The sequence below is a fragment of the Neovison vison genome, chromosome 5, assembly GCF_020171115.1.
Source record: "Neovison vison isolate M4711 chromosome 5, ASM_NN_V1, whole genome shotgun sequence".
NCBI lineage: Eukaryota > Metazoa > Chordata > Mammalia > Carnivora > Mustelidae > Neogale > Neogale vison.
This window is the reverse complement of record NC_058095.1, coordinates 34,017,849-34,041,190: the sequence shown is the minus strand read 5'-3', so window position 1 is coordinate 34,041,190 and position 23,342 is coordinate 34,017,849. Positions and strand designations below refer to the sequence as shown.

At 38.0% G+C, this 23,342-nt stretch overlaps 1 protein-coding gene across 3 annotated transcripts; it reads right to left on the bottom strand.

The window, feature by feature from the left end:
- Positions 1-773: 773 nt before the first annotated feature.
- DDX52 (DExD-box helicase 52) lies at positions 774-22,765 on the bottom strand. 3 transcript variants are annotated; one of them, XM_044248436.1, is made up of 15 exons: positions 22,653-22,765; positions 21,141-21,339; positions 18,074-18,204; positions 16,060-16,245; positions 13,955-14,098; positions 13,247-13,358; positions 12,308-12,380; positions 11,563-11,766; positions 9,370-9,460; positions 6,836-6,958; positions 6,553-6,703; positions 6,280-6,355; positions 4,754-4,825; positions 3,929-4,021; positions 774-1,251 (listed from the first exon to the last, which is right to left on the bottom strand). In XM_044248436.1, exons 1-15 carry the CDS (start codon positions 22,737-22,739, stop codon positions 1,194-1,196), a joined length of 1,800 nt encoding a protein of 599 aa, XP_044104371.1. In that variant the 5' UTR covers positions 22,740-22,765; the 3' UTR covers positions 774-1,193. The 3 variants fall into 3 exon arrangements, with proteins under 3 accessions (XP_044104371.1, XP_044104373.1, XP_044104372.1); XM_044248438.1 differs by having other exon boundaries at positions 21,141-21,305; positions 22,653-22,735; XM_044248437.1 differs by lacking the exons at positions 774-1,251; positions 3,929-4,021; positions 6,280-6,355.
- Positions 22,766-23,342: the final 577 nt, after the last annotated feature.

Genomic DNA, 23,342 nt, shown 5'->3' with positions numbered 1-23,342 from the left:
TACTTAATTTGTCAGAGAGAGAGAGAGCGCGCGAGTACAGGCAGACAGAGTGGCAGGCAGAGACAGAGGGAGAAGCAGGTTCTCCACCAGCAAGGAGATATGGGACTCAGTCCCAGGATGCTGGGATCATGACCTGAGCTGAAGGCAGCCACTTAACTGACTGAGCCACCCCGGTGTCCCTGAAGTGAATTTTTTATTCCAAATGTATAAAAACTAGCAACTAAGAACAATCTGCTAACAGTGAATAGTCTCCATCACTGTGTAAGCGTAACTCTTTACCTTTGGCAGAGACGTTTCCTAAATGGATGCAAGGCCATAAAGCCTGAGGAAAGACAACCTGTAAGAGAATGCAGCCTCAGGTGTATCAAGTAACAGGAACATTCTTTCTTATCAGGATAAAGTGTTTATCGGTTTTTGAGTAAAGTCATCTTGAATGGAAAGAGACAGGAAAGAGCATGATTAAATGATGGAAAATGGAAGTAAGGGAAAGGCTGACCATAATTTTGTAGCTGCAACATTAGGACAGGTAGGGTATGAGATGAGCTCTTTTACCGATGAGGTATAAGGATATTTAATAGACCAAAGAATTTAAAATTCTAGGGAACTTGAGTAACCAGCCACAGAAGAGGCTCTTTGTTGTGACTCATACCACAAAAGGCCATCAACAAATTAAGAAATAGTAAAATAAAGCGAACAATAGGTATCTTCTTGATACACAGCCTGTGCTGCTTCTTGTCCATTCAAAAAAAAAAAAAAAAAAGTGAGGGTGGTGGTGAAAAGGAGCACTTAATCTCAAGGCTTTATTTTAAAATTTGGTTCCAGATGCCTCCTCATAGCATATATCACACCTTCCTTCACACTGAAGGGAAAAATCCTTCAGAGCTCACCACATTTGGCTGTTGTTAATTTTAGCATAAGCTTTTGTTCTTCTATAAGAAGTATCTCTCCGCATTCACACCACAGAAATGTGAATGAATGTTATTTCCATTGTGTCATCATTTAAAAGTCACCCATAAATTGAAATTTGACATGATGCCTTGATAGTTTAGGATCATTTTTCATCAGTCCCACTTTTTTGTAGTTGATTTCAAATGTTACAGGTGATTACAGGATTTCAAGTATTTCATGAAAACAACATTCATGCTGGGGTCATGAAGTTCCATTTCTGATACAGTCTTTTAAAAAGTCTGCTTTTAACTTTTGTCTTCAAGAGCTACTTTCTTCTTGCTGTTCTGACCAGGGACCTTTTTCCTGTGACAAGAAAATTAAAGAAAGTTGAATCCAAAATTCTAGATATATGTACTTTCTAAAGCTCTGCCGTTTAAAAAACATTTCCTGAAACCTGTCTAATCAAGTATATGAAGCACTAGGAACATGAGGATGCATTAGACATGGTTTCTGCCCTTTAGGAAACCACAGTCACCTAAGTGAGACAGAAACTTATCACCGTAAACTCACTACAACCTGGTATAAAAGAAGGAGTCTGACTCTGACGTTACTAATAGTAAGAGCTCACATTGATTAACGCTAGATACCGTTATAAGTGCTTCTTATGTATCAGCTCAGATAATCTTCCCAATTTAGGAAGAAGATTCTAACATTATCCTTATTTGACAGATGAGGAAAATGAGACAGAGCGGTTGAATAACTTGCTGATCATCACACACTGATAATAAATGTGAGATATGAACCCTAACGGTATGATTTTAGAGTTTAGTGAATGCCATTAATTAAGTTAACGGAGGAAAAGGAAGAATGTTGGGAGAAAATAACCAATGTTTCCATTCTACAATTTAGTAAGGCAAAGTTCCTGGATGTATACTAACTTATTTAATCCTTAACCAACCTTGAGGTAGCAGAATTGGCATGATTTACGTACTTATTTCTATTATACACAAGGGGAAATGACCTGTCCAAAGTCACACAGGAAAAGGTGGTATGAGAGCCAATCCTCTGACTTCAAATCCAGTATTTCCCTCCATTCTATCAAGCTGAGTTTGAAGTGACTGATGTGAGGTCCACCAGGCAACAGGATTCAGGTTTATATGGAAAGCTAGGCCTGGACATATGGACATCAGAGTTCTCAGCAAGGTATGGGTAGGATCATTAAAGGACCATCTAGAGTAAAAGGGTAAGCTGGAGTTGGATCAAGTGTTGTTTACGTGTTCTATAGAAAAGGCTGGCTTTTTTTTTTTTTTTTGACAGACAGAGATCACAGGCAGGCAGAGAGGGAGGAGGAAGCAGGCCCCCTGCTGAGCAGAGGCCAATGTGGGGCTCAATTCCAGAACCCTGGGATCACGACCTGAGCTGAGGGCAGGGCCTTAATCCACTGAGCCACCCACATGCCCTGAGAAGGCTGGCTTTTAAGTGTGAAACAATGGAGATGACCACAGCATTTTAAGTGGGGGGCTGAAGTGACAAGATTTTTATCAAGTGTCCTCAAAGTTTAAGTGCAGCTAAGTTTAAACACCTCAAGTGTAAATACTACAAACTTATAAAAATCAACATCCAAACTATAATTCTTTAAAATATTGTTGTTTCTTATTAAAATTCAACATAGCCCCATCTTAATACGATAGAAGATTTCTGATTTTTTGTTAAAACTTTCATCAGCTGCTGGTCAGTGCCTGAGGAGATTAGACTTCCAATTCTAGCTTTAAGATCACAGACATAGTAAGGTTCTGATGAATACACAACAGTTCTGATACAGCCGTAAGAAAAAGTCTAATGAGAAAGATCAGGTGTCCAAGCAGGGTGACCATCTCTTACCAACCCACTGATTTACATGTCAGCCAGAAACAGCTGCCACAAAAAAAAAATTCAAATAAAGAATGTTCTTAATACTAAGAACTAACAAAAATGAGTATGTATAGACACAACTAAAATTTTTAACTTTCAAATGATATTTTTTAAGCCTGTTGCATTTATTCTTCCCAAGTTATTAAAGCTTAAAACTGCACTAAAACTTTGGGACACTGTGTACACTCTATATCCTTGAACTAAACATTAATTCTCATAGTCAATACAAAATGTCAAATAAGACTCTTGTTCCACTTAGAAGGAAAGTGCATGCCAGTTTTCATGACTTTCTTCACTGTGTCCCCTCCATATCCCTAAATTTTACCTGTACTTAAAGATCGTTCTAACTCCTTGAAACTTTTTGTAACTATACCAATTAAGAATATTTGTCATCTCCAAACTTATATTTTATTTAAAAATTATTCTCTAATGTTTTTTAATGTATACTAATCTCCTTTCCCTGACTTTAAAGGGGTCTCATTTTAGATTCATTCTCATACCAAAGCACCTGGCAGGAGAAAAGGTACTTGGTTAATGCCTACATTTTATATATTATATACAAACTGGTACTGGTAGAATTTGAAGAGTGTTATTTTCCTTAAATAGTGTAAAGAGCAGTACAGGTTAGCATGGTCTTGATTACCTCTATTAAAAGACAGTCCTGTGTGTATGCTAAGAAAAAAAAAAAAATCAATGCTTTAACATCCTCCTAAAACTCAGCTGAACAACTACAAATTTACTCAAGTCATACTTTCTAGAGGTGTTACAATGTGCTTCAGGATAAGCCTAAGACTACACTGAAATCCTGCCTAGAATGGGGAGCTTCAGGGAAGATTCCATCAATGTGAGTTAAGAGCCCTCATCATCTCAGCAGTATGTAGGCTGTGTAGAGCTGGTGGGGAGTGCAATATTAATTCAAAGTGAACTGAAATCATTCTTTCAAAGACGGAAAAAACCCAGATCATTACAAGATCCCAAATCACAAGCAACCTAAAATATATTACTTTTATTATATTCTATAACTGACTAAACCTATCAATTCTACCTCAAAAAATTCATCCTAAGGAGAAATAAAGCCTAATATAATCATATGACAGAGTCAACAGTCACTTTTCTCGTATATACTTACCGTTTATTCTTAGCCTTTTCTAAGAAATATTTTGGAGTTGTACTAATGCTCTCCCTTTCCAATGGCTTCTTAATCATCTTTTTCTTTTGTTTGCTGAAAGTTATAAAAAGAGGAAAGAATGAAATTCAGTAGAACTTACCTGAAAAGAGTGTAAGCTAAAACTAGTTTTGATTGTTGATCACAAAATTAGGTGACACTACAACCACTTTAAAATGCTGATTACCCAACAGCATTTAGAGATAACCCCAGGGGATTATAAATTTGATCAATTTTTTAAAAAATATTTTATTGATTTATTTGACAGAGAGAGATCACAAGCAGGCAGAGAGGCAGGCAGAGAGAGAGGAGGAAGCAGGCTCCCTGCGGGACTAGATCCCAGGATCCTGGGATCATGACCTGAGCCGAAGGCAGCGGCTTAACCCACTGAGCCACCCAGGTGCCCTGATCAATTTTTTAAAAAGGTATTAATTATGATTAAAATATGTCCTGTATCACACTTAACTCCTGTGCCAACAAGCATTAAGGTTTGATTTGGGGCAATTAATGGCTTTTTATCAGTTTTATGAACTAAAATAAATTCTAAGCTTATTTCACTTATATTGAGTAATTTTTAAAAAAATCTGAATACTTAACATTTCAAGAATGAAAAAACTGACAAGGAAGACATATTCACAGGTATTTAAAAAGGAAAAATTTTATCTTAGAATTTCTAAAAGTAGTGGTATTGCTAGAACTGTAATTTCAAGAGTGTGAAAGCAAGAAAGCATATGTTGGGGGAAAGGGAGAGAAAGAGAGGGGGAGATCTAAGTAAATTAAAGATTATACCTTAGTAGTTTCTGGAAACCTTTTATGTATTCTGGCACAGGACATCCAGCCTGCTGTATAACATTGGCAACACTGGAAAAGGAACCCATAAACATAAATTTGTATCTGATCAAATTGATGTTTACACGCTTAAACCCTCTGTAAAATTCAAGAGGAATGAAAACTACACATATGAGAAAGTAATCCAGTACAGTGTTCTGCTATAAATGATCACCAGATGTAAGAACACTGGATTGCTGAGAGAGGACTGTCTGCTAGACTGAAATTGATGTGCTTGCTGATGAGTAATTTTTCCTAGTAGCTATTTCTGCTCAACATTTACCAAGCCCTGAAAAGCTAACCCAATCTTTGATGAAGACACTAATCAGAAATTATTAGATGATAGTGCTTACTATGCACCTGGTACTGTCTTGGGCTTTTTACGTGTAGTGACTTACTCGATCCACTCAAAAACCCTTCACTAATGAAATACTATCCTTATCCCCCTTGCCTGGATGGAAAAACCATGAGAGGCATGGTTATGTTGACATGGAGGTCATTAGATTCACATGCTTAGAGATGGAAGTCAATCTAGGCTTTTGGAATAGATTCCCCTACACATGAACGTGTAAAAGTCTGCTGAAAGGATACCCAAGGCTGATGACAAAGCCAAGGTTCAGAAGGCACAAATCAAAGTCTTTGCCAAAACTGATAAACACATCAAAGTACAAACAGCCTTTGACCATAACTCAATTTCATTTGTTAGAAATCCAAAGTACTATCAATTATCATCAGTCTAAAATTACTGGAGGCAGCCAAAATGTAGGAAACTCAGCTTTTATTTTAAGATCTATGATGCTGGGCTAAATTAAGACCCAAGATTCTAAAAGTGCATGTGTTACCCAGGCTTCAAAGAGCTACAACTGAATAATATGGGGAGTGTGTTACTGAAACAGATTTCCTAGGACTAAATATAAAACTCCATCTGCCCAGAAGAGTAAAGAGAAGGATGCACCAGGGTAAGGGATAATTTTGACTGGGCTGAAGAGACTCGGGTTAACTTTATTCACCAATCCAAAAACTTCACTATTACATTGCGAGTAATATTAACCAATGGCTATTGGGAGAATCCTGTGAGTCTGAAATTTAATAATGAACATTCCATTATGAATACTTCCAAATTCTAGTAATGAAAGGGCAAAAACAAAGCCCTCTGATTTTTCCTTTAGTCACAGCTATAATCTGGTTGACTAATGCTATAGCAGTATTTGGGACTTGTCCATTTTAACTGTGTGTGCATACAAGAATATAAAGTGGTCTCGCCATCTTAATACGAAGTTATTTTTCCTAATTTACCTTTAAAAAAAAAAAAGATTTTATTTATTAGAGAGAGAGAGAAAGAGAGACAGCAAGAGAGGAACACAAATCAGTGGTGTGAGGGCTCAGCAGGAAGCCTGTGTTGGGCTCAATCCCAGAAACCTGGGATCATGACCTGAGCCGAAGGCAGCCGCTTAATGACTGAGCCACCCAGGTGCCCCCTAATTTACCTTCTTAATAATGGTTTATCATCTTCAGTGAAAAATGTAACAGCTTTTCCTTTATGCCCCGCTCTTCCAGTTCGACCTAAAAAAAGCCCAGACCATAAAAAAACACTTTTCTGGGGAAAGGAAACATCAAGATTCCCATGTAAGTCACTGGCTTTTCACTAAAATGAGCACTACAAAATGACCATGTATGAACGGAAGGAATAAGTGCAAGACAGACGAGTAGTGCCGGGGTGTCAGTGGGCAGAGGGGTAAGCAGCAGGAGAGACAACTCACCTATCCTGTGGATGTATTCCACTGAGCTGGTTGGAAAATCATAGTTGATCACCAAGTTCACACCTTTAAAATCAATCCCACGGGCCAGCAAGGCTGTACAAATAAGAACCCAGATTTTTCCAGCTCGGAAGCTGTGGACTGTGTTATCTCTCTGGTGAATAAAACACATGTTAAATATTTTAGTACTACTCTGGGAACAGAAAACAAGTACTCCATAAATCCCATGCCAATATTTTAAAGTTTAATAGTTCTTTACCACTTTAAAATATACACTTGACTTTACCTGTTGCTGTGTTCTGTCTGCATGAATAACATCTACATTAATACCTTCATATATGAGCTCATGAAAAAGTTCTTTAGCCCTTTCGATGGACTGAACAAAAACAAGAACAGGTGGATTGAAACCCTGCAAAAAAGAAGGCAAAAATCAGCACATATAACCCATAATCAAGAATACAATCACAGGGGGCACCTGGGCGGCTCAGTGGGTTAAGCTGCTGCCTTCGGCTCAGGTCATGATCTCAGGGTCCTGGGATCAAGTCCCGCATCGGGCTCTCTGCTCAGCAGGGAGCGTGCTTCCCTCTCTCTCTCTCTGCCTGCCTCTAGGTCTACTGTGATCTCTCTCTGTCAAATGAATAAATAAAATCTTTAAAAAAAAACAAAAGAATACAATTACAGTATTTCATATGATTTTAGTTCATAAAAGAACTCAATTCAATTTAGTGTACCTTTTATTGCCAAATTTCTCAGTGGTCTACATCTGCCTCCATCTTCTTCACCATCCATTCTCTACACAACTTGACTCTAATTTCCACCTTGCTAATTCCAATAACCAAGTCTAATTAATCCCCTTTACCTTTCTGTAATGACAGATGCTCAGTCCCTAGAACAATCATCTCTTGGCTTCTGTGCCTCAGAGATTTTTACATTCCGCTAAAATGCAGTAACTTTTATTAATTCACTGTTTATCCTAACTATGGATATTCCACCAAAGCTTAGTCTTTGGTTCTCCGTTCTCTCAATATAGTCATTATCTTAATATTTTAAATATAATCTCAGCTACCCTCTCCAAGCAGATGATTTTTACATTTCTATCATCAAACCCTACCTCTTCCTCAAACTGGCTTTCTCTATTTTCAACTGCTCTATTAGGGTTTAACCTTTTTAATCTTGGTTCACAAGCTCCCCTTTTGAAATCTAATAAAGCTGTGAAGCTTCCTAATAGGCAACCATTCATTCACACAAAATCTAACACACAACTTCAGAGGGTTCACAGACCTCCTAAGGCTAGATAGAAATCCCTGATGTATAATCTCCATGTGAGTATCCATGTGAAAAGCCTTAAAATTTCCTAGTGCCAAATGACACCTTTAAGAATATTAATGAAACAGGGGCACCTGGGTGGCTCAGTGGGTTAAAGCCTCTGCCCTCGGCTCAGGTTATGATCCCAGGGTCCTGGGATCGAGCCCTGCATTGGGCTCTCTGCTCAGCAGGGAGCCTGCTTCCTCCTCTCTCTACCTGCTTCTCTGCCTACTTGTGATCTCTGTCAAATAAATAAAATCTTAAAAAAAAAAAAAAAAGAATACTAATGAAACAAATGTGTATGACATTGTGTGCCAAGCACTATTCTAAGTACTATGTCTGTATTAATCATGAATACTAAAATAATTCTATGAGAGAGGTATTATTTCCATTTTACAGATGAGGAAGCTGTGAGGTTAATCTGCCTGAAGCTAGAATTCCAACACCGGTTGTCTGGCTCCAAAGTTCAAGCTCTTAACCACTTCTGTAGTCACCAGATACTTGCAAACACCTTTTCCTTTCATCCTCCCAACTATTCTTAACATTCCACCATTGAGGCTGTCACCCTCATTTCTCTCATTTATTTCCTCTTCATCTCTAACCAGCCTAGTTTAACAACCTACTGACGGGTTTCTTTATTTTCAGTCCCTTGCCATTACATTTTATGTATCACTATTTAAGTAATTTTCCTTAAAACTCTTCGAATGTCCAGTGGTTTCTCTGGACCACTCTGAAAGTTGGGTGACCCCCAACTTTCCTGTCCAACCTGATCTTCTTTAATTCTCACCATAAACTCTTTGCCTTAAATAGGTAACCTCTTCATGAGTCTCTACACCCATTGTGTTTCCCTCTACTGCTTGGAATATTCCAGCTGCTCCTCCAACCATCAACTTTCCACAGATCCTTCCAAGGCCCAGATTAGCAGCATCTCCTCCAGAAGACTTTCCCCAACTGATTAACTTATGCTACGAGGGTGCTTAAGAGAAATACTCTATAGCCTCTTACGACACTTTACTGCAAACTATGTTAACACAAGTCTATTTCTTTTATCCCCTAAAAAAGACGAAATTCTAGGGGCAGGGCTTAAGATTTCTATTTGCTTTATTTTCCCCTGCCCTAACCCCTCACAGTTAACTTTTGATTATGGCTTCTACTCAATATTTACTTAAGGGATAAAAAACAGAAAACCACACTTGGTGTCCTAATTATTCTACAATGCTCCTAGAGTTCCAGAAGAAACCAGCAGAGGGACTGGGGGAGATTAAGGGAACCAATACAAATGGAGATGTGGAAAAAGGAGGCTTTTAGGGAATCACGTAGGTAGGTTTTTTCTTAGCCTACCCTGAGCTAGAACAGAAAACTTACCATAATCTAAGTGGCGAGTGTCTCCACTTGGGACAACAGATGACTCAATGTTTTCAAGAATTTACCTCTAGATTACTACATATGCTATAGGAATAGTCACATAAGATTTAATGAATTTCATCAAAATTCAAGACGATAGCCCAAATATACCTTTTTAACAAGTTCTCTCATGGCCAGAAGTTTCCCAGTCTCAGACCCAACAAAGAGAAGCTCTTGTTCTACAGTTTCTACTGCAGAATTCCTGAAAAGAAAACATACTTTGCACATTGCAAGGGCCAATTTTTGCTTTTCCTCCCAAATTCTAAATAAATGAAAAAATTTACACATAACACCAACAGAATCAAGTTTTCCATTGTCATTATAAGCATTTAATCATTTATACTTCAATATGAAGACAAAGTTACTTATTTATTTTAAACCTGAATTTATTTAAATAATTTCTACACCCAACATGGGGCTTGAACACATCACCCTGAGATCAAGAGTCGCATATTCTGACTGAGCCAGGCAGACACCCCAAAGTTATTTTTATTTTTTATTTGTTTTTAAAAAGATTTGCTTGAGAGAGAACATGCACGCATGCGCAAGGGGAGGAACAAAGGGAAAGGGACAAGCAGACTCTGCATGGAGCCTGACCCAGGGCTTGACCCCACAACCCTGAGACCACGACCCAACCTGAAACCAAGAATCAGATGCCCAACTGACTAAGCCCCCAAAGTTATTTTTAAATGTTTTATTCTAATTATAAAAATGCTATCTAAATAAAACTTGAAAAATATGGAAAAATGTAAATAGTGAAACAAGTTGTCCATAATTCTACCATTTTAGAATAAATTGTGATGTTTTGTTGTAGTCTAAGTCATACATTTTCCTGTATCTAATTATTTACTTAAAAGAAGTTTCTAAAAATAAAATTACTGGATAAAAAAATAAGAATATTTTTAAGGATATTACAGGTCTGAGTTTTTCTTAATGATTAATAAGTTTTTTAAATAGACAGTTGGGGGTGAGCCTTAAGAGGTTTTATAAACACTAATAAGATGTGTAGTACAGGGGTGCCTGGGTGGCTCAGTCGGTTAAGCATCTGTCTTCAGCTCAGGTCATTATATCAGGGTCCTGAGCATGAGCCCCATGTCAGGCTCCCTGCTCAGCAGGGCGTCTGCTTCTCTCTCTCCCTTTTCCCTCTCCGATCCTCCTCCCGTTTGTGTTTTCTGTCCCAAATAAACAAACCCCATTTGTGCTGTCTCAAATAAACTAAATCCTTAAAAAAAAAAAAAAAAAAAAAAAAAGTTGTTATAGTACATTACACTGTACCATAAATATTTTTTTCCCTTCTGTCTTCATATATATGGTGTATTTGTTCTTTCCTTTTATAAACAAGTTTTAACTTTAAAAAGAGTTTAAAGTATTTTTTATTGTTCCATTTGGCTTCTTTTTTTATTTAATATGGTATTTCTAGCACTTTTTAAAAAGAAATTATTTATTTGAGAGAGACAGGAAAAGAGAGAGAGGGAGCACAGAAGGAGAGGGAGAAGCAGGCTCCCTCCTGAGTAGGGAACTTGATGCGGGGCTCAATTCCAGGACCCTGGGATCATGACCTGAGACAAAGGAAGACATGTAACTGACTGAGCCACTCAGGTGCCCACAAGCACTTATCATTTCATGGGTCTCATACTATTCTATCACGTGGCTATATTATACTTTCCCAACACACTATTCTACTAGTACACACTCATTTAGTATAAAATCCTCCCCCCCAAATTTTTAAAAAGGATTATAAATCAACTGGCTCAGTAACATAAGCTTCTTCCACTATGGTCCTACTTAATTAAGCCATCAAAGAAACTAAATCTTCTGGGTGGCTATAGAGCTCACGTCACTTTGTGGATAGATAGGAAAAATCAGGTGAAAACATAATGACAGAAATACTAACATGACAATTTGAGAAATCTCAATTTGGATTATTCTAAAATAGAAAATCCTTAGGGTGCCTGGGTGCTCAGTTAAGTGTCCAACGCTTAATTTCAGCTCAAGTCATGATCTCAAGGTTTTAAGATCGAGCCCCAGGTAAGGCTCTGCTGTGGGCATGGAGCCTACTTAAGATTCACCCTCTCCCTCTGTCCTTACCCCCTCACCTTTCTCTCTCTCTCCCTCTCTAAAAAAAATAAATTAAAATGGAAAATCCTTACTCAATCTTGACTTTAAAGAATACATGTCTTTCAGTAAGACTTTCCCTGTTATTAATCTAAGGCCAAAACAGCCTATCTCCTTGAGTGTTTAAAAAAAAAAAAAGACTTGTATTAAAAAAAATCGGGGATAACAGAGAAGAACAATTATTATTACCTTGCTCCAATGGATACCATAATGACATTGTCCAGGTTGAGTTTGCACCACTGCTCAACATCATATGCGAAAGTTGCACTGAACATAGCTCTTCTGACCTTATGGGATGTGCAGGCCAGGAAAATGGAAGCCAGCTGGTCTCTGAACCCAGTTTTGCCATCTTCAAACAGTTTGTCTGATTCATCTACTACCAGCCACTCTACACTGAGAAATAACATAACAACTTGTGGTTACTGAACTGGAAGACCCAAGACACTTCACTGAACTGTGGGGACACATGAAGTTGTGGTCAAACCATTATGCTACTTCTGAGATCTACACATTATACCAGAAAAACGTAAAAGAAAAATCAGCAGGAAAAGGTAAAAACAAAATAAACATAAAGCAATGTTCTATTCCTTTAGCCTCAAAGAGATGAGGCTCCATTAGCAACAATAGAGCTTCACATAAACCTTATAAACTCCATCACCATTGTTGAAAGAAGTGAAAACATCTAGGGGAATTCTGTACTAACTGCTTAGGGAACTTGATGCGGGGCTCACGTGGTTATCAGAATGTGTAACTTTCTTCCAGACCAGATGGTAACATTCCTATGAATTTGATGAAAACCATTATTCTTAGCACCAACACTGACCGAGAGCTGGCAGATAGCAAGCTCCAATAGGCCATAATATAAGCAGTCAAGGACAAAACAGAATCAACTAAATGAAAAAACACACAGAAGAGATTAAAATATTATCTGTACCTTGTTAAATCTATTCCTGGAGGATCTTGCTTTAATAAATAGATTAGTCGATTTGGAGTAGTCACAAGAATATCTATAGGAAAAACAAATGGTACACGTTGCAAAAGCAAGGTTCATCTCTCTTAAACAAGGGAATTAAGGTTCCTGAATGTCAGTGAAGAACCTGAAGAGGGGAGAGGAGGGGCAGGTCATATACTTGCTATTTTACTAGACCAACCCCACAAAAGTTCTTTCTTATTTGTAAGCTAATATATGTACATATTTTTAAATCCATCATAGCACAAACTACTATATGCTTACTCTCTTTTTATTATGTTTGATCTTATTTGATCTTTTTATTATGTTTGATTCTTAACTACTAAGAGGCAAGAAGACTATAATACAACAGTGTTATTTTCAAGTATTTAGTTTTTTTGGGGAGGGGGAAATCCTTTCTTTAAATGAAATTTTACTCAGAAACTCAAAATGAAAGACAGGTAAAAGCTGATTTCCTAACTGATACAAGGGTAGGGATGTAAGCCATTCTTATGTGCAGAGTATTTCCATGGCAGATTAAAAATCAACAGTATAAAGCAGGGTTTCTCAGCCTTAGCAGTACTGTCATTTTGGTCTAGATAACATTTTGCTGTAGGCAACTGTCTTGCGCATTGTGGGATGCTGTTACCTCTTCCTACCACAGGCTAGTAGCACCCCAGTTTTGCTAAATTCAAGTATCTCCAGATATTGCTAAATGTCCCTGGGGTGGTAGGTGAGGTGGGGGCAAAACTGCCTCTGGATGAGAATCACTGGTATATATTTAAGTAAGTACCAAGTGGGAGTGAAGAGATCTCTTTCAGTTTCTCTAAAAACCAAATTAGTTGTATGTATGACTACACTTTTAACAACTCCTAGGTGGCAGTTAAGGATACATGCTCTTTATGTCAAACATGAATCCCTTACCGAACTTCTTAGATGATTTAGGTCCAAATTTCTTGGCTGCCACTGCTGCTTTGTGGATCATATGTATCCTGAATCCTGTTCCCTCTGAGATTTTTACTAACTCTCTGTGAATCTAAAATGGCAAATGACAAAAATATTAGCTGCTAAGATACTTAGAAAAGATATATAACCTTGTTTACATTATTAAAATAAACCTATTACCAACCCATAAAGAACTGAAATTAAACCTATAATACCATGTGCACTAACCTGGAATCTCAGCATTTTGAAATCTGTTACATACTGTTTTTGGAATACAGTGCTATTAGAAAACTGTCTCAGGCTTGGCATGTATTTTTATTAAGCACGTTGGAAGTGTGAAGCAGGTCACTGTGTTAGTTCTTCTTTCTCAAAAACTGAGATAAGGTTATGTTTTAGAGAGGGACTATATATTCCGGGAGCCTCAGTAGCCTCAACCTAAAAGATCTTAGAGCATTTGCCAAAGAAACATCGTTAATGTTTAAATCATTGTTTTAGAAAACTATAAAATGATTCAAAAAACTTGCCCACGTGCAGTAAGTTACAGAATAGAGTAAGATAGTGTACAGAATATTTGCCTAGGCCAAAATACATGGGCCTTACTCTTTTTGAGACCCTTTTACTACCCTCAAATAAGAAATGACTAAAGGAAACATCAAATACATCCTCTTTCGAAGCTACATGTCATACCTGGTTGGCAAGTTCTCGTGTTGGTGATATAATCAGAGCTCTAAAGCCTTTATTTGTGGGTTGTTTTAGTTGCATCAAAATGGGGATGCTAAACGCCAAAGTCTTTCCAGATCCGGTAGGAGCAGAAGCCAGAAGTTCTCGACCCTAAAAACAAGGTATGTTAAGTATAAAATAAGTACATAAACTTTCCAGAGCCTGGTCAAGTAATGCAACCAGTCACAGAAATAACATAATGAATATAATCTTTCATATTCTCATTGCTTATCTAACTTTTCCCATATTTGCTTTTCTAATATCATCTACCCCTGCCACCAGTGCCTCAAAGGAGTTTCTTTTCTTAAAGATTTTATTTATTTGATAGAGATCACAAGTAGGCAGAGAGGCAGGCAGAGAGAGAGGGGGAAGCAGGCTCCCTGCTGAGCAGAGCCTGATGCCGGGCTCGATCCCAAGACCCTGAGATCATGACCTGAGATGAAGGCAGAGGCCTGACCCACTGAGCCACCCAGGCGTCCCTCAAAGGAGTTTCTGACTGCTGCCACCAAACATCACTTGACCTGGGTAAAGAATATGGGTAACTAAAATGCAAAGATAATTCAAAACCTCAACTATTTCCATTATTCTCTCCCACCAAACTCCCTTACCAAAGCAAAATTATAAAACCAATTTCTCCCCCTGATATCTGTACTGCTCAATCCCTAGGGATGGTTTTAATAAGTAACAGAATGGCTAAAGATAATAAAAAGTGGCAATAACTTGAGTGACAATAATTTACAGGTGACAGTCTTTCAAAACATCACTATGATTTTGAGAGTTTCAAGCTGAAGTTGTAACAGAAACAATCTTAGATGGAAATTAAAAGCAAATTTACTATTACGTGAGGCAACAATATCATTCAAAGGTATTCTTACAGGACACCTGCGTGGCTCGGTGGGTTAAGCTTCTGCCTTCAGCTCAGGTCGTGATCTCAGGGTCCTGGGATCAAACCCCGCACTGGGCTCTCTGCCCACTGGGGAGCCTGCTGCCCCCCCTCCCCCCGGCATACCTCCCTGCCTATGTGATCTCTTTCTCTCTGTCAAATAAATAAATTAAATCTTAAAAAAAAAAAAAAAAGATATTCTTACTTCAGTTCCCAAAGAAAACAAAAAGAACTAGTATGGATGAAGATGTAACTCCTATCCTTTGGCTACATGGAACAAAAAGTCAGCTCTTATTAGGACAAGAAAAACCTCAGAAAAATTTAATTTTCAAAACTCTAAGTTAACCCGTGCCTCTACCAACAGTAGATAAATTCTGGTATTTTCAAACAAGAGGATATTACTCACTGACAAACTACTATAAATGTGTGAATCTCAAAAACAATACACAGTGTGAGAGAAACCACAAATTAAAAAATAATAATGGATGATACCACTTACATGACATTCTATAGAAAAGGCAAAATTAATGCATGACAATAGAATTCAGACCAGCAGTTCCCTCTGGACAGGGGTGAGGTGAGGACTGAATGGAAAAGGCACAACAGAATTTTCTGGGGTGACAGAAATATAACACGTCTCCTTTGGGGGTATGGTTATATAGGGTATGCACTGTTGAAATTCACTGAACTGTGAACTTAAAATCTATGCATTTCACTTATATAAGGCATACATCAATTACAAACAGTACTGGGAGGTGGAAGTCAGGCTACGTGCAAAAATTCTGTGTTTCTGAAATAGTTCCTAGGAATAATAAGCTAAATCGCGGATGAATAAACAGAACATAGTCCCTATCCTCAGAGGGTTTACACGCTAGTAAAATGTAAAAGGTAAACACAACTAGTCTAACTACACAGTAGTATAAAATGTAAGATAAATGTTGCAAACAAAAAAAAGAACACATTAAATACCTTGGAGAACTGGTAATAGAGCAAAGAGTGTTAGTAAAAGAAAAAGATCACATCTAATTGTAGTGATATGAGGCCCTAGGCATGTGAGATGGACCTTAAAAGCAAAGGAGGTTTCAATAGGGAGAGATAAGGTAAAAAAGAAGACTTCATAAACAGGGAAGAGAATGAGCTAACACACAGAGGAAGGAACATTAGAGGCATTCTAGACCTTCATACTCACATGCAACATAACTGGAATGGCTTGCATTTGGATTGGTGTAGGCATCTGGAAGCCTGCATCCAGAATGTTCTGAAGCAGTCGAGAACTAATTTTATATTCTTGGTCAAGTTGCTGAAAGGTAGCAATTGGGTCAGGAAGATCAGTTCCCTGGACGTGAATTTTATGTTTATTCCGGAAGAAGTTTATCTGAAAAGTGAGATAAAGAGGTCACCATAGATACGGTCACATACATTGTCAGATGTTATAAGGTAAAAGTAACAGTTTCTAGGATAAGCTTTAATAACATGAAACTTTCTGGTTAAATTCCAGGCCCTAAAAGGTACAGATATTAGATACACTTCATGCCCTTTCATAGACAGAAGACCTTCATAACAATAAAACCTATCTATGCACTTCCTTGTATTAATGTTGTCAATGACACGAATAATGGTTATTTATATTAATGTGCCACGATGATAATCATAACTTAGAATTTTATATAAGTTTCTACAAGGCAGACATTGAATCCATCTGGTTTTTTTCCTTATATGACACTTAGCACACAAGTGTCAAAACTTTTTGATGATTTACTCTACACTCTGTTTATTAAAATTGAGGGCCAAAAGCAGAGTCAAGGGCTGCTGATTTGGTTTGTTTTCCTATTCTGTGTGAGTGACAGCCAAATTCTGGATTCAGGGTTATTGAAGGGAGCTTTACAACACTTTCCAACTGCAACACAGCAGGTGTGCAGCAGACATAACGATGATGTGTTTGTTATTTCTTCTGTATTCTACTCCCCCAAGGTATAACATAGATTTCTTTTTTTTTTTTTTAATTTTTTTTTTAAAGATTTTATTTATTTATCAGAGAGAGAGAGGGAGAGAGCAAGCACAGGCAGACAGAATGGCAGGCAGAGGCAGAGGGAGAAGCAGGCTCCCTGCTGAGCAAGGAGCCAGATGTGGGACTCGATCCCAGGACGCTGGGATCATGACCTGAGCCGAAGGCAGCTGCTTAACCAACTGAGCCACCCAGGCGTCCCTATAACATAGATTTCTTAAGAATTTTAAGTCTTGGGGCACCTGGGTGGCTCAGTCTGTTAAGCATCTGCCTTTGGCTTAGGTCATGATCTCCGGGTCCTGGGATGGAGCCCAGAGTTAGGCTCCTTGATCAATAGGGAGTCTGTTTCTCCCTTTCCCTCTCCACCTGGCTTTTGCTCTCGATCTCTCAAATAAATAAAATCTTAAAAGAAAAAAAAAAGAAGAATTCTAATTCTCAAATCCCTGTCAGAGGAAATCTTTCTAAATCAATAAGCAACCTGCTCAGCAGGGAGCCTGCTTCTCCCTCTCTCTGTGCTGCTGCTCCCGATGCCTGCACTCTCTCTCTCTGTCAAATAAATAAAATTGTTTAAAAAAATGAATAAATGAACCAGTGAGCTTAACAAAGAGGAGAAAAGGGGCAAATTTTATGTTTATCAAGGGGGATAGGATTATTTAAAAAATTTCATTCCAAGTAAATCATCAATCTTGGAATTTGGACAGGTCAAAAATTCACACTATATAATATATGAGAATTGTGTGTATACACACACACACACACACACACACACACCTCTTTTGACCTGTTCAAGTTTTAAGATACTTTCAAGACCTTTAAACTTAAGGGGTGCCTCAGTTGCTTAAGCATCTGCCTTAGGCTCAGGTCATGATCCTGGTCCTAGGATCGAGCCCCACATTGGGCTCCCTGCTAAGCAGGGGAGTCTGCTTCTCCCTCTCTCTCTGCCCCTACTCCTGTGCTCTCTCACTCACTCACTCTCTCAAATAAATAAATAAATAAACTTTAAGAAAAAAATTTTTAAACTTTAAAATTTTTAGCCACAGCGCAAATACCTGATTTTTCATTAAAGTGATATCTAAACGAATATAATTAATCTTCTATCTTCACAAAACTATATTCACTTTTACCAAGAGAATAACGCAAGGACAAGGAAAAATTCAGTAGGTCAGAAAAGCAACTGGGGCTAAGACATTTTTCTAACCTTTTCTTTTCTGAGATTCTCCAACTTTCCTGAAGTTAGCTTCTTTTCTCTTTTAATTTTTTTATCTTCAATCTTTGCTTCCACAGATGATATCCACTGTATAGTAGAAACTTCTTCTTGAGAAGTAGTTTCTAAAATATATGTTAAAAAATTAAAAGATTTTTAAGTGCAACATTCTTGAGAGTAGCAAACAGGCCATAGCATCACAGTAAACAAAAATAAAGTACTAACTAATACAACACAGAAAAGAAAATAATAGGAGGATTAACAATTGGAAAAGGAGAGGCAAGTTCCCTGTTGGTAAAATCAAAGCTCTGAAGCTCATTCTCTTCTTTTTGTCCATTATTTCAGCTGTGTGATATGTAGAGGACTGTGTACTTGAAAACAGTAACAGATTAAACTGAAAATACTTAATAGATTTCAATAAGGCAGTTGGCTTTTCTATACTCAAGCAGTTATAAAATAAGTATGATGAAAGAATAGATTTCACTTATAATAGTGATAAACATAGCACAGTACTTCAGGACTAGTCACTAATATAAAGATAGCAATTCTCACTCAGCTATAAAATTAGTTCAATGAAAAGTCATGGCAGGACTGTTTTGGAAACCAGACTAGCTGACCTGAAAAGTACACGTGTAGGGGGCGCCTGGGTGGCTCAGTCGGTTTAGCATCCAACTCTTGGTCTTAGCTCAGATCATGGTATCACGGTTGTGGGACTGAAACCCAAGTTAGGCTCTGCACTCAGTATGGAGTCTGCTTCAGGTTCTTTCTCCCTCTCCCTTTGCCCCTCCCCACTCACACTTTCCTCTCTTTTTTCCTCTCTCTCTAAAATGGGTAAAATAAAATCTTAAAAAAAAATAATAAAGTTCAAGCGGCAAAGTAAATATGTAAGAATAACCTTAAAAATTCTAAGAAGAACAATAAGCAAGACCACTTCTGGTATTTAAATTTTCTTTCACTTCACTGAGGTACCCCTGATATACAATATATTGCATTTATTTAAAGCATACAGCTTGAGGAATTTTGACATATGTATACATCTATTATATCATCACTACATTCAAGTTTATTTCCATCACCACCCAAAATCTCCTTGTGGCCCCTTGTAATGCACTTCTCCGTCCCTCAGCAACCACCTATCTGCTTTTTGTCACTGTAGATCAATTTGCTTTTTCTGGAATTTTATATAAATGGAATCATGTAGTATATACTAAATTAAGTTTGGCTTCTTTCACTCAGAATAACTATTTTGAGATTCATCCATGTTGGACCATGTATCAATAGTTAACTTTTAATTTAAAGGTAGTATTCTACTGTTTGGCTATATACATTGTTTACCCTTCACCTACTGAAGGACATTTGGGTTATTTCCAGTTTTTGCTACTGAGAATAAAGCTGCTATCAACACCTGTGTAGAAGTCTTTGTGAGGACACAGGTTTTCCTTTCTCTTAGGTACATTCTTATGGAATACGTGGGTTATATGGTAGGTGTATGTCTTAACTTAATAAAAAATCCTTTGTCAATTTCTACTCTGAAAGCCTCTGGAATTTTAACTGAGTTTGATTTGCATTGATTCTATAGATCACGTAAGGGAGAAAAGTTGACCAATCAAATCATGGTATGCCACATTACTGTTCTATGCCACGTATGCGCTACATTATAGTACATATCTGTGTGTTTCTGGTTGCCCAACAGTTGAATCCTTTTCCAGAGTTTGTGGCAGGTTTTTGTTTTGTTTTGTTTTTCCTAATCTTGGTGGAAGGCTTTATTAAAGTCAGGGAAGTAAAATGTGAAACATTGTAACAGCAAAAGTGTGGAACTGAAGTCAATATCCACAACACATGGACTTGTTAAATCAATTATAGAACATTCTTACAATGTGTAATGGTATACTACACTATGATTCAATGAAAAAAGCACTGGACTTCCTACTGATACAATGTTCCTGATGGACAGTTCTAAAATACCTAAACTTAAAATAAACTTATTGGTTAACTCTGAAATTCCATTTCTAAGAATTTATCAGACATACCCCTCATACACACAAAAATAAATGGAATGGCATTTACTGCAACACTGTAATAGCAAAAGTGAGGAAACAAACTAAATGTCCATTCACAAAGGAACTTGTTAAATCCATTATGGAATGTATAATGGGATATATTTTGTGTTAAGATGAAAAAGGAAGGGCACTGCCTATTGATTCCAAACAATCTCCAAGATATGTGTGTGTCTGTGTGTAGTGGAGGAGGAGGGAAGGTTCAGAATAGAACAACACATATTTGTATGCAATAGTTCAGGTTTTTTAAGGGAGGTATAAATACAGTGAATAGGTATCTTTCTAAAAATATTTAAGAAAATGATTAACAGCAGTAGCCTCTGGAGAAAAAAGGGACTAGAAGTAGTAGGAAGAAAACTTGCTTTTAGCCTCTGGAGAAAAAAGGGACTAGAAGTAGTAGGAAGAAAATTTGCTTTTCACCACTTTATAACTTAAAAACAGGGTGTAAGTATTTACTTTACTGAAAATGGCAAATGGAAACTTAATAGATAAAACAAAGTCAAAGATCAATATCCCTAAAGTACAGAAAAAAACCCTGTGAAAAATAGGTAAAGAGTAAGAATAGACAATTCACAAATGCCGAGATGTAAATATCCACTAAAGCATATGAAAACATGCTCAACCTCACCAGTTATCAAGAAAATATATACAAAAATTAGTTTCATTCATTAGGTTGACAAAGAATTTAAGACCAGTACTATCCAGCATTGACAGGTGTGAAATGTCATTTTTCATTATCTGTTCAAACACAGAAGTGTGCATATCCTTTCGGCCAGTAATTCCACTTTGGGGATGCTAATTACAGAAATAAGAGGACCTGTACAAAAGGATATATACACAAATATCTGTATTGTAGCTATATTTGTAATGGCAAATAACTAGAAACAATCTGAATGCCATTAACTAATGAATGACAGAATACTGTCTGATTTGTAACCTTAAGCCTGTATTATTTTTGTAATTAAAAAAAGAAATAAAAAGGAAAATAAACCCCAAGAACAAACCTGATAACATCATTTTCCTCTTTTTCTTGTTCTGTTCCCTCTTCTTTTCAGTTAGACTCTCTTCTTTTTTCTCTTCATCTTGAAGCTCCTGGTGAGTTCTTGATAATCCACACTCACCTGGGACAGACTTCTTGTTTCCAAAGAAGTCCAGTCCCTGCAGAATCTCTGAAGAATCAAAATCATGTTTCCTTTTTCCTACCTAAAACCCAAAAAATTTAAAATGCAATCTACTGACAGACTGACACTGCTTTCACCCAAGCAGTACTGGCAGTAGGGGCATGGATCTAATAACTCTCCACCTTTTTTTTAACCCTTTCACCAAGTATTTGTTGAGCTGCCAAGTGTGTCTGAGTAAATGAAATATAAGAGGACAACTTTTCTGACCTTTTCAAAGCAGTAATAATCATGAAAGCAATTACCATCTATATGCTTATTAGCGTTAACACCTACATGCTGTCAGGCAGACTTCTAAGCTTGCTTATATATATTAAATTACTTCATCCTCCGACAGTGCTAGGGGGTAAAGAGCGATATTACACGGAGGACATTGGGAGAAGGAGAGAAGTGAGTTGGGGGAAATCAGAGGGGGAGAGGAACAATGAGAGACGGTGTACTCTGAGAAACAAACTGAGGATTTGGGGCCGAGGTGGGGGGGGGGTTGGGTGAGCCTGGTGGTGGGTTAGCATTGCATGGGGCACTGGGTGTGGTGCATAAACAATGAAACTTGGAACACTGAAAAAAAATCACACAAAAAAAAAAGTTTAAAAAAATAGGGATATTACAGATGAAAAAAATCAAGGCATTAGAAGGTCAAATAACTTATTTAAGGTCTCCGAAGTTGTAACTGACAGACCCAGTACTTGGACCCAAATAATCCGGCTCCAGAGTTCAGACTCTTAACAACTACACCTGCCGCCAGAGAAAGGAGAAACAGACGTGTTGCTCAGTATCAGGGTTGATATTGAAGATTTTTCCATAACTGGGCCCCAACTAACTTCTCCCGGTTTATCATTCACCCACTATTTTCCTATATAAGATTCTCCATTTCTAAGTCACTCTTCTCATTGGTTACTTAACATGTCATGAGGTTACAGGAATAAAAAGACCCATGCCCACTAAAGGTATATGTATATGCCAAGCCAACCTGGGTACACTACAGTGAAAGAATCTGTTGTCTTCATTTCGGGTTCATTCTGTTTTCGAGATTCCTTCCTAACTGTTTCAGAGAAAAAGGTCCTTTTCGAAAGGATTCTAACTGTGCTTTGAATAAACTAAAAAGCGGGCAGGGAGAAGAATTTCTGTGCTAGGCCCACCGAAGTCTACAAAACAAGGGTAAGAGTTCACTCCAAAGGCAGGACAGGACCAGGTAGGTCTGCGCACGAGCCCAACCGCAGAGGAACAAGTCCCACGACTAGGCCACGGTCTCCCAGTGCCGGCTCTCCCAGCAACCAGGTCATTCTCTGGCTCCTGCGCCTCGCAGTTACTCGGGCTTCTGACTTCTACGTACAGTACCTGGAATCGCGCGGCGTCCGCAGAGAAACGTTTCACGTCGAACTTGGCCCCCACGCCGAGCCGGCGGAAGAGATCGTGAGCGTCCATTTTTACCCAGAAAGCACCGCGGTCCCTTGGCGCCTGCGCAGAGGACTTCCTCCCCCCAGAAGGTCTGGGGCCGGACCGTGGGCGGAAGTGGTTCTGGGGGGCGGAGTCTGGCGGCTGTGAGAAACCGGATGGTTTTACCCTGTTGTTACTTGTTCTTTCACGAAATATTTATGAAGATCCTCTTATGCTCCGCACTATTCTGTACTGCGGTGAACAACACCTTAAGATTCCTCGCCTGAGGAAACTTAACATTTTAGTGGAGAAAAAGATACTGTTAAGCAAGATCATTTCTGAAAGTGGAAAGTGCTTTGAAACAAATAACGGTGTTGTTGATAGAGAAAGGATGGGCATCCACTTGGAGGTTGATTAGTCAGGTCCATTCTGGAGAAGTGATATTTGAGCTAAGAGAAGGCAGCCTTTCCCACATCTGGGAAATGGCATTCCACAAAGAGGAAACACATAAGAGGGGGAAAAGTTTGGAACAGTGAGGAAATAGAAAGAAGGCCAAGGTGACCAGAGCCAAGTTCTAATGAGGAAGTGTGGTACAGATAAGGTTGAAGGGGCAAATAGAAATCAGATCTCATAGAATCTAATAACAAGGTC

What these genes read in the sequence shown, in the direction of transcription:
- DDX52 (XM_044248436.1), bottom strand. Translation starts at nt 22,739, where the DNA reads ATGGACGCTCACGATCTCTTCCGCCGGCTCGGCGTGGGGGCCAAGTTC. An exon ending in CCATTCCAGTTATGTTGCAT is followed by an intron (nt 14,099 to 16,059) that starts GTGAGTATGAAG and finishes CCTTGTTTTTAG; the next exon opens with GGTCGAGAACTTCTGGCTTC. An exon ending in CACGAGAACTTGCCAACCAG is followed by an intron (nt 13,359 to 13,954) that starts GTATGACATGTA and finishes TTGCCATTTTAG; the next exon opens with ATTCACAGAGAGTTAGTAAA.